Raw genomic sequence first — 11,787 nt, 5'->3', positions numbered from 1 at the left:
CAAAGAAGAAGTAGCAGAGCTCATGTGCTCTCTCTTTCTTTCTCTCCTTTTTAGCGTAAAAAGAGGTGCTCCCCACACTTTGAGAAGCTCTGATCAACTATAGAGAAGAAAAATATGTCTCAAATAATCAAACTAGTGACTCAAGTCCAAGTTACAACCTGTGCAATAAAATTAGACCAAATAAAATGCATGCAAGTCAGGCTATAAAAGCATATCGTTTATATAATCACAATTTTAATTAAACATTCAAAGCAATGTAGGCTATATGTTCAATGGATGAATTTCAACCTTGGTCAGTTTCTCCCAAAAGTTCTAAGAGAGCCTCTTGATTTGAAAAGTCTTGCAGTGATGAATTAATGTCATCCAATAGCTCCTCTCCGAGTAGAAAACTCTTCAAATCATGCACTGTCATTCCAATGCGGTGGTCAGTTACGCGATCTTGAGAAAAGTTGTATGTCCGGATCTTCTCCGACCTGCCTTTTGTACCAACCTAAGTAAGCACAAAAACAATATTTTATAAACATGTGTTGGCCAATACTCGGCCGCTTCCTCTCGTCTCACCTGTATTTTACGCTGCTGGTACCGTTTGCTGGTCTCTTCCTCCAGCTTCATACTATACAGTTTTGCCCGAAGGACCTTCATGGCCATTTCTTTATTTTTGATCTGGGACCTTTCCTGTTGACATTCTGCAACCACACCTGAAAAAGAAACAAACACATTTTGTAAAACCTACAATATGATATAATATTATTGCCCTTTTGCCAGGGTTTATGGTTTTACCTGTGGGCAGATGAACTATTCTAACTGCACTGTCAGTGGTGTTGACATGTTGACCTCCTGCACCACTTGCCCTCTTAGTTTCAATCTTCAAGTCTTTGGAGTTTATGCAGAAAGAGATCTACAGACACACAAGAGCAGATATACTAATGTCAGATAAATTCTCAATCTCCGATCATGTTTCTAGAACCTTTTTGTTATGACTATTACGGTCCATACCTCAGTAGGCTGTGGTAGTACAGCTACAGTCATAGTGCTGGTGTGCATTCGACCTTGTTTCTCAGTCTTGGGGACTCTTTGTACCCGATGGACACCGGTCTCAAACTTCATTTTCTTATAGCACTGCTCACCAGAGACACTGGCTGAAGCGCGCCGCAGCCCTCCTGTGCAGCAAGTAAACATTCACATATAAGTCACATTTTTTGTTCAAAATGACTTTAAATAAAAACAATGTAATTCATATTATTCAAAACAATTGACATAACACAGCACGAGTACCACATCCAATCAAATTGTGCCACAGTTAGCAATTGACTGAACAAAATATTGTAATATGCTACTTTTTGGTTTCTTTTTATAAGAGAAACTAATACCATATTGTGCCTCATTGCGTTGCTACTAACCTAACTCACTGCTCATATACTCCAAAATGTCAAAAGACCAGTCTTGGTACTGAGCAAAACCCTGGTACATGTCAAACACCTTTGGAAAATAAGACACAGTCAAGACATATCATAGACAAATCATATAATTATTAATAGTATTAACATATTCTTGCCTCAGCAGTAAATAGCATAGCTTCTTGACCCCCAACTCCAGCTGTGACTTCCAGGACAAGGTCGTTTAAGTCTGCGTCCTCCTCTGGTAACAGCAGATCCAGGATCTAACAGAACACATTTTAAAAGACAGCGCGGATATGGAACAGAAGTAAAAGGTTTCAGTCCTCTGAGACTTGTGGAGTCACTTTATACCTTTTGTCTTAAAGCTTGAATGTCTCGCAAACAGGCTTCTCTCTCCTGTTCTGCCAGTTCTCTGAGAGCTTGGTCTTCATCTGTAAAAAAAACAGTGAAACTTCACACTTTGCCTCATTGTATCTAGTCACTGGAGTGTTTGTGATACTAATCTGCCTCGCTCACCTTTGAGGAGGACCTCTATCTCGGCAATCTCTTTTTCTTTAGCCTTTAGTTCTCTGATGCTTTGTATGACCGGGCTCAAGCGGGAGACTTTTGTCCTTTTGGCTCTTTGCTCTTCTTCTCCAGGATATTCTTCTAATTCATTGGTGCTGACTGCATTTAAACTGTCTTTGTACTCATTTTCCACCTGTTTCAAGTACTCTTGGAGGGACGTTCTGGCAAAAATCTCTTCCAGGGACAAAATCTTGGGCACCATAAAGGATGCAGTGGTGTGCAGAGTTCTCTTGGACGTCCCATTAAAAACAAAAGCATGCGACTGCAACCTCAGGTGTAGAAGTCTTCCTTTTCTGTGCACTTCGCATGATATGTTTAGTAAAGAAGGCTCCAAAAGCTTGAGTGTTTGGAGTAAGCATGAGGCACTTCTCCAAACCATTTTACAAAAGCTAGAGCAAATTTCAAACACTTTTGTGTAAGATAAAGAGGGCAGACACCTTACGTTGGCTGCACAAAGCTATTTTAAATATGCTTTTACACAATTAAATAATAAAGTGGAATTGATACCATTCCTGATTTTACCTAGACATTTTATATGTAGATGTGATGCACATTTTTTAAGCTGAATATTACCGATGAAAACATACTAGCGACAATAAGTTGTATTCAAGCCGTTGTTGACAAGAAACGAATTAAAGCCCGTTTCACATCAACTGTATTTACCAAACTCGATAATATAATAGATCCATGAACAAACTGCTGAAGGGCGCAGACATGTTGATTTTAGTGCGCATGCGCAATACAGCCGTGTTGATAAAGCAAGTGCTGCCCTCTGCCGGAAAACAAAATCATTGCTAGTCTGATTATTTTAATGGACACATACAACATCTGGTAAATTCCTATATTTTGTAAACGTACAACTAGAACTAACCCATTTGTGAGATACCGTTACGAATGTTTTAGAATAATACATCACTCCCTTTGATTCACAGAAAAATCTTAAATCCTTGCATGGATCAGTTCCCAACTACTAACACCTTTCCACAGCAGCATTAAACGTTGGCTTACGATACTTATTTTTGACTTGGAAATGCTATTGTAATCACAGCATTTGCACAACGCCCCCATTTACATATTCTGCAGATTTTCAGCCGTGAAAACGTACAGTACACGCCTGTTTTAATGCTTAAATACAGAGGCTCCTCCACCACGATCATCTCGTAGTTATGCTTTTGTTTTCATATCCAAGTATAATATACTTAACCTACTTCAATCAGACAGTTTCAGTGGTTGGGTCGTCATTTGGGGTAAGGGTACATTCCACGGTGAGGTGTAATTTCCCACAGGGCAAACTCTTGCAAAGCCCCTTTTGTATTTAAATTACACTGGTCTCTATTTATTCTCCTTTCTCTTTTTTATTTTTTTTTATTTTTGACAATGTTACTGGACTGTATCTTTATTTATAACACAAGTATTGATTGATCTGTGTTTATTCTTTCAATAAAAAAATAAATAAAAAATAAATAAAAAAACGACACAGCATGAGCTCTTGGAGATTGCACAAATGCTACTCTAACAGCAGTAATTCAAGTAAATGTAACGTAAACGCACGGGCTGCAGTGAGACCACGGATGCACGTTTTAGAGTTACAAATGTGTTGATAATGTAAACGAGTATGTATTATTCATAAAAACATTGCCGCAAAAATTCAGATCAGGAGGGAAAAGGGGAAAATCGGCGGCATTGCGTCGTGTACGTGTTGACGTCATGGTTGACGCCCCGTGCAGCGTGACTACAAACACTTCCCCCATTTGCGCAAAAATTAAAGAGACGCGCTGGGATTGGTCTACGTCTTCTGCGCACGGATTTTAAAAGTGCTGCTCTCAGAGGCGGACTTATTCTGTTGGTTCCCGTTTAGCGATTGTCGACTACGATTTATTCACGCTGTTGCTCATTTGGAGGGAAAAGCCAGTGGATTAACCACTCACTTAAAAGGTAAGATATTTTGTAGAATATATCTTATGTTGTGCATATATCGTATTCTTTGAGGGGTTATTTGTTGCTTTCCTTTATTCTGTTGTATTGTATTGTATCCAGTTTAACCGCACCGCCGCCACGTTTAACATTTAAAAAGAATTTTTTAGTGCAGTTCTTTGACGATGACGAGGGTAAACTTACGCTAGAAAAGCGCGGCGAGACTTGCGCACTGCCGCCTAAATATCTCCTCTAAATGTCTTTCCTCAGTTACCAAAGTTTATAGACCATCACATAAGCTTTTACAAAGTCTATTGTATTATTTGATGTATTGATGCTCCTCCTGCAGCAGGCTGTGACGGCACATTTACATTTCCGCCAAATGTATATCGCGCCAAATGTTATTTGTTTGCCAGGAAAAGGCCGTGCTTACACACGGTGCAGGCAGTATGTTATATGGAGTCTTTAACGTTCGCGTACATTATATATAAATTATATATGTTTAGTAGTCCTTGTGGTGTCTTATCTTTAGTTTAGTGGTAGCTTTCCTTCTTTGGGTGGGACTTGTATTGTGGGCAGTGTTGGGCTTTTATCTAGCATTGGTAATCCCAGATTGAATTTAATAAACTGTTCTTTTTCCCCAGGGGTTTACAACAATATGACAAACTATAAGAAAGCCAACATGAAGGTTCCCAGCAGTGAGCCTTCATGGCCCAACAATGTGGATAAAAGCTCTGCTGTAGATGGCAAAGTAGAGCAGCTCCATGGTTCCCCTGTTAAGGAGCACATTTTCTTCAAAGCCCCTTTTCCTGCCGTGGATGTGACCCCGTTGTACCCCCAAAATATCTACACCCGGGCCGTAGACGACAAGGAAAATGCAGCTTGCATAGACCAAGGGCACAATGACAGTGGTTACCTCTCACTGCAAAACAGTCACATTGAAGAGGAGGAAGAGGGCTTTCATGGACATCCCACTACAGTTTTGTCAGTTGCTGGTGCAGTGTCTCCAGACAAGCGCGTTACACCCAGACCATCTAAGAAATGTCAAGAGACTGGAACATCTCAGTCTGACTTCACGCCTGTACACCTTCGCAAGAAGAGAACTGACACATGCTCTCGGTCGTCCACTCCTGCTGACCACAAAAACCTGCCCATACTGCAGTTTACACAGGAAGTGTGTGAAAAACTCTCAAAGAACTTCCAAAAGACTAAACGGTATGGTGTATATTTTTTTTTAGGTGCGATACATTACAAAAATGTCCTTTTACTAACTTTATGCTCATATTTTTAGGTATGACTGGAGCATCGTCTCAAAGTTGGCAGAGAATTACAATTTGGACCGGGTGATTGGAGGCCATATGGGGGTGGACCATGTGGATATGTTTTCCTCTCTGCTGTCGAGAAACATGAAATCCATTCTGGTTCAGATTCTGGGCTTGCTTGGAGACATGGATCTTATTAGGTAATTTAAGCAGCTAATGGTGTGCGGTGCAGATGATAAAACAATTACCAGCTTTATTAAAGTCTTTATTTTTCCTCAGTTGCAGGAAAGTTAGCAAAACATGGAGACATATCATCCATGAGGACATTGCGGCTCTAAGGAGATGTCGGCAAGCTGAGAAAGCCTTAACAGTAAGTAACAACGCCATGCCCAAAAGATACCGCCATGTATTCAGATCACCGTGCGAGCGAGCGCCGTAGTACTTTTCGCTTGCGTCGCCTACAGTGGTTTGTCTCACCGCCATCCTTCAACCTCAGCCCAGCGAGAGCACTGCTGTCTCACTGAAATGCTGTTTTTGTTCATAAATATTTGGTTACCATAAAATACAACACAACTTTATACCATGTGCAGTGTATTCATAGTTTTCATGTCCATGTTTTTGTTTAGGAGTCTGAACTTCCATTGAGGTTGTCCTGTGGCCTAACAAGAGATGCAAGTTTATCCAGACTGGTCCTGTCCAGTATGCAGCGTGTGGCCTGTACACACAGCTCGCCCTCTCAACCCTCCCCTGCACAACTCAAAAACTGTAGGACTCTGGGAAACTCCTCGTCTTCATTAACAGCCGAGAGGCCTAACTGCACACGCTTCAATCAGTATGTAGAGGTAATAATCGTTCATCTTTTTGAGTTTGGATATTTACTTGAACACGGGCAGTATATAAATGATGATTTCTGTAAATGGTCCCTTTTTCCAAAGTTAAATTTAAACTAGTGCCACCCATACAATTATAGGAATAAGGAACTCAAGAGTTCATTGGGCTTGTGTGACTTTCACATTTAAAGACATGTTTGTGACTTGTGTTCCCTTTTTTAGGCTGCTCGCACTCTGAAGCAGCACGAGTCCCTACAGCGTTGTAAACGTTGTGGTTCCCCGGCAACACATTCACGAGAGGCACAAAGGGCGACCTGCACCAGATCAAGCTGTCAGTTTGACTTCTGCACTGGCTGTCACGAGGCCTTCCATGACTCCACCCCCTGCAGAATGGTGAACCCTCGTCCACACTTCATGTCCAAAAGCTCCATCCTCCCAGGGAGCACCCGCAGCAAGAGAAACGTCCGGCGCCTATGATCGACTGGATCAAAATGTGCTTTTAACCAAATTTCACATGGAACTCCACTAGCTTGTTTTAATACTGAAGCACAGCATTAAATCTCCTCAGCCATTGAGAAATTCAAGGACAAGTTTCCAAACAAACACTGAAAAGGCACTTTCTTTGACAATCAATTTGAATGTGAATACTCTTGGACTTTCGTGTGTGTATGTATGTATATATGTATGTGTGTATGTATGTATGTATGTGTGTATATATATATATATATATATATATATATATATATATATATATATATATATATATATATATATATATATATATATATATATATATATATATATATATATATATATATATATATATATATATATATATATATATATATTGAACTGAAAAACAAACGCAGACCAATTCTTGCTTGTATATATTTTAGTGTTTTTATATGGTTTTATACTTTTATTTTAATAAACGTCTGTCTGTACTTTATTTATATTGTGTAAATACAGATATTTCTCATGCAAAAAGTTTTGTTTTGTTTTTTTCTCGATCGCTTTTAACTGCTTAGGTAAACTAGAACCCATTTAAATATGTACATTGGGTTCAAACATTTCTCACCCGTCTGCAAAACGCTTAACACCGATGTCATTCAAAAACCCAAATTATTGGTTTTCCTGTGCTAAACTAAAGGAACATCTCTTCTCAGGTGGTATAGATTCCTTGCATAAGTGAATCACTGATTTGCACAATTCAATTAGCAATCAGTCACTCCACCTATATAGATGCTACGTCTGCCTATTTGCAAGCATGGATCAGACGGGTCCAAGGCAAGTGAGAGTGAGAGGCCATGGTGGAGGGGCCTGAGGAAGAGGAGTCTGTATCCGTGGTGGAGGTGTAGGAAGGAATTCTAGTGTCAGCCCAAATTCGGGCAACAATCATTGACCGCGTAACAAACCATGGCTTGTCCTATACAGAAGCTGTTCAAAGACTACAACCAGACAGAGCACTGTGGTATCCATTGTCTGAATTTTTCAAAATGAAAATGGGTAAGTCAATGCTCCCATGTTGCCTTGTTGGTAGACCAAACTGTCTTCAGTAAAATACAGTAATTGTTCCCTCATTCTCATACTTTAGAGTCCACAGACTACCACACACTGGTGGCAGAGGGGAAATATTTAGTGTTGAACAGGAGGCTGCCATTGTAGACCTGGTTGTGACAAACAATGCAATAAAACTGTGAAACACAGACCGCAGTAATTGCAGATCAGGGCACATTTCGAAATATCAACAGTGTGAGTGTGTCTACACTTGACCGTGTCTTAAAAAAGTATCACCTGGCAATGAAACGGCTGTACAGAGTTCCATTTCAAAGAAACTCTGAAATGCTGAAGGAGGCCAGATTCCAGTGCAGATTCCTGTATTGTAATGCCTTGCATATGCTACTCTAAGCAACTGCAATCATATTTCCTGATTTTATTTATTGATGTGGATGAAGCTGGCTTCAACCTGTCCAAAGTGAGGAGACGTGGAAGGAACATCTTTGGGCACAGGGACACTCACAGTGCCAGGACAGAGGGGCTGTCATGTGTGCTGCCATCTCTCATGATGGTGTCCTGTGCCTCACTTACAATGGCCCTTACAAAACAAAGTCTGATCCCTTTTCTTGATGCACTACGTCACCGACTGAAACCACCTCAACAGGGAGGGCTGCTGAGGCCCGACATGCCTCTGTCATCATTTGGGACAATGTGGCCTTCCACCATTCTTGTTTAGTCAGTGAATGGTTTGCAGCACAGCCCCGCATGATGCAGTTCTCCCAGCGTATTCACCCTTTCTAAATGTAATTGAGGGTTTTTTCAGCACTTGGAGGTGGAAAGTGCCCTTGCTAGATGCCATAATTGCTGCGGCCCAGGAAATAGGTGCTGAAGAATGTCAGGGCCGGATAGGCCATGCAAGGAGATTGTTTCATCGATGCATTGGCAGAGAAAATATCGAATGCAATGTGGATGAAAACCTGTGGCGCTTTCGTCGTGAACGAATAGACAATGACTAATTTGAACACAGTTGTCACTGTATATTCCCATATTTTTCCTATTTTTCCTCTGTATTTCAGTTTTCAGCCAAAGTTTTGAGAATAATGACATGGAATTGTTTCTGATTTTGAGTATTTCTTGAAGGCAAGATTTGCTTTTGCTGCATGTTTTAAGTGCTTTGAGAGAGTAACAGTCTTTTGCAAGCAAAATGTGTCTTTTTGTCCAGAGTGCTTTAATTCAGACACGGGTGTTTTGAGAATGTGATGTCAGAGTTGACATCTGAAATATCAAAACGATCGAGAAAAACTGTTTTTCCTCTTGCAGTGTCAAGTATGACTGGAAAAAATGAGGCTGTTACATGTTTGAAATGTCACAAGGGGGCAGTGTTGTTGCAGTGTTGTACTCTTGTGCTTCAGTCAAGCTATCTATTTAACTCAGTAGTAGATCATTTTAGATCATCTTTGACGAAAATCCAAATGTGCCATGTCCAGTGTTGAAGCCTCGGTGTGATATGATGGCCATTTTTTTTTACAAGGGCAGTAGTATCATTTGATATCAAATTATCGGTCCCATATCTGATCTGTATAGACAACTTGTGGCTCTGAATGCTGCATGATAGTTTCCCTCTTCTGCCTTCAATACATACATAATTTATAAATGTATTGCTCTTTCTGGCCTAGAATCTCCAAGAAATCTGTGCTGAAAAGGCCATCTCATTGGTCAGTGATTAATCTGCACTGTGGCCTTTATCCTCTTCTAGGTTATTTCATTTGTCTGGTAGATTTATGCCTTTTGTTCCCTTCAACACATTTTGATCTAATAGAACTCATCTTTTGACACAGTAAAATTTAGGTAATCTTTAAGCTTTGCACTTGATTCAAAAATTCAGTTTACCCATTTTCTGCCCTTTTCATTCAATTCAGCCTAAGGAGACAATGAAAACATCCGGGTTAAATCTTGTGTTATTCGAGGATCTTTATTTGGAGTGACTCGCAGCATGGCTCATTTAACTTCTCATTCAGTGTCTAACAGGAAGTAAAGCAAAACGTGTTTTTTTCTAAGGCAAAAACAACATTGGACATGGGCTTATGTACTACAATACATGACAAGAGCATGAGTTAATATCACAGACTGCCTGTCTCTATGTATAAAGTGACTCCATTTAATGTTCTTACCTAAAACAAACAATCTACTGACAATGGCATATTGAATAAACACATTGGTAGTTGAAAGCTAGTGTTATAAATAGGCCATGATTTTCTTTTCAGGGCAGGTAATAGAGATAACATACAGTACACTTTCAAACCTTTCTTTGTCTCTGATAAGTGCAGTTCTTGTCATTTGAGGCACTAATGATTGTGGTCAAAGCCATTTGTTAGTGTCATTTACTACCATTAATAGGATGTTTTGTTTTTGACATCCCACAGTTTTATGGTAACTTCTTCAGAGGTCAGAATAGACCAAGGAAGAAATGCATGTTTTGTATTAGAAAATGATGGATAGTATAAATCACATATATAACCAGATGTTTTTTGGTGTTTGTTTAATGGTATATATATATATATATATATATATATATATATATATATATATATATATATATATACACACACACACACACACACACACACACACACACACACACACCATTATTATGGTATATGACCCAAAACTTAATTTATTAAGCCATTTTCATGCTCATAAACACATCAAAACACAGTGTTCCTGGTGTTTAAAGGCTGCCATCCTCTCTAGGTCTATTTTTACTCTGTTTGATCCATTAAGATCAGCAGTGATGAGAGTTAATGAGTGAGGCCTCTTCAACAGAAGCCGCAATCACAATGGTCCAGGGGAGTGGACCTGCTCTCAACAACACAAGAAACACAAGAATGTATCTAACCCAATGGCATGGTCCAAATATGGTTCAATGTGATTTCAATGTGGCAGTAGTGTTAAGTGAGGGACTATAAACTATAAATACCTTCTCAAATTCCCCTTTTCCCACAAAGACTATTTAAAATATAAACTTTGTGATCAAAGAATTGCAAAGCTGCGATATACATGTGCAAAGCTGTGATATACATGTGCAAAGCTGTGATATACATGTGCAAAGCTGTGATATACATGTGCAAAGCTGTGATGTACACATATTTTAATGGTGGAGTTAAATAGCCCCTGATAAAAGGGGGAGGCCCCTTTGAAAACGGTGTCCATGAACATGTACATGTCCTTTCTATTTATGAATCTCCCAGTGTGACCCATCGAAGCATTGCTTATGACATTTATGAGTCAAATCATAGATCTTATGACACTTGTAAACAATGTGACTCACATTTGAGCCATTTGCCATGTCAGTCACCCTGTCCTATTTTAAAGGGATGCATTGTAACGTCATACTACATGTTCTTTTAAAAAAACACTGTTGGTAGCTTTTTTTTCCCACACCTGGGTATAGTTTTTCACATAACTATTTAAAGCTCTCCTGAGTTAATTAGTTTGCGAAGAAACTCCAAAAGACTATCTTTGGCCAGTTGCACATTTACTCGGTAAACATTTCCTTTGGGAACCATTATAGCTTCATTATGATCTCTGGATGTGGAGACTTTTATATCAGTGAGAGTTCTGTTAATGGTGTTGAACAACAGCAACTGAGAAAAGTGAGATCACTGATGGTGGAAGAAGCATCACTGTACAAATTTAGTACATTAGCAAGCAGCTAAAAAGACCCACATCCTCCTAAAACCACAAGTCCTTCCCTGAGGATGTTCCAAAATGTAGATTTTATTCAACATTGAACGTTAACTGTTGCATGAATAATTTTCTTTTATTGGGGCAGGAAGAATTTTCCGATTTGGACACGTCTTTATACTTGTTTTGTTTGTCCTTTGTTTGTCCTCGTTGCTTGTTCCAATAAAGCATCTTTGTGTTTCTTGAAAAGTGCTCTACAAAACCAATGTATGATTATGATTGTGAATATTATTATTACATACTGTATAACACATTATGATTATTGATATCAATATATTATTGTCCTCCAGAGTATATTTCTTTCAAAGTTAGGGCAGTGTTAAAAGAGAAAATTGAACTTTTAATGGCACATTTTAATGATGTTTCTGCGTCAGTGTCATCTAGCTTCATGTCAATCAGCAGACAGCCACAGGGATGATGTGAAGGTCATATGGTGCTTATCCTGTCTGCTTAGCTCATATATGTGTCTAGTCACATCCATCTTCATTCTTCTGTGGGACAGTTAGCAAATACCATCTATGTGTTGCATTATTTAGAGATGTACCTATGGGAAAAGCAATTAGCCAGACAAAACAC

The 11,787-nt window shown here is 39.3% G+C and overlaps 2 protein-coding genes across 2 annotated transcripts; one reads left to right on the top strand and one right to left on the bottom strand.

Moving 5' to 3' along the window:
- Positions 1-214: 214 nt before the first annotated feature.
- mtrf1l (mitochondrial translational release factor 1-like) lies at positions 215-2,627 on the bottom strand. Its single transcript, XM_072437345.1, has 8 exons — positions 1,914-2,627; positions 1,749-1,828; positions 1,556-1,660; positions 1,401-1,479; positions 997-1,160; positions 781-898; positions 562-698; positions 215-490 (listed from the first exon to the last, which is right to left on the bottom strand). The coding sequence occupies exons 1-8, from the start codon at positions 2,341-2,343 to the stop codon at positions 284-286; spliced, it is 1,320 nt and encodes a 439-aa protein (XP_072293446.1). The 5' UTR covers positions 2,344-2,627; the 3' UTR covers positions 215-283.
- A 1,909-nt stretch (positions 2,628-4,536) lies between these two features.
- On the top strand, positions 4,537-6,588 carry fbxo5 (F-box protein 5). The gene is made up of 5 exons (XM_072437007.1): positions 4,537-5,093; positions 5,170-5,340; positions 5,420-5,510; positions 5,767-5,982; positions 6,193-6,588. Exons 1-5 carry the CDS (start codon positions 4,537-4,539, stop codon positions 6,445-6,447), a joined length of 1,290 nt encoding a protein of 429 aa, XP_072293108.1. The 3' UTR covers positions 6,448-6,588.
- Positions 6,589-11,787: the final 5,199 nt, after the last annotated feature.

Source organism: Eucyclogobius newberryi, unplaced genomic scaffold, assembly GCF_026437365.1.
Source record: "Eucyclogobius newberryi isolate DKJ021-1_F unplaced genomic scaffold, fEucNew1.0.hap1 SCAF_8, whole genome shotgun sequence".
In the NCBI taxonomy this organism is placed as follows: domain Eukaryota; kingdom Metazoa; phylum Chordata; class Actinopteri; order Gobiiformes; family Gobiidae; genus Eucyclogobius; species Eucyclogobius newberryi.
Note: the sequence above shows the minus strand (reverse complement) of the source record. Positions and strands in the feature narration are given on the sequence as shown.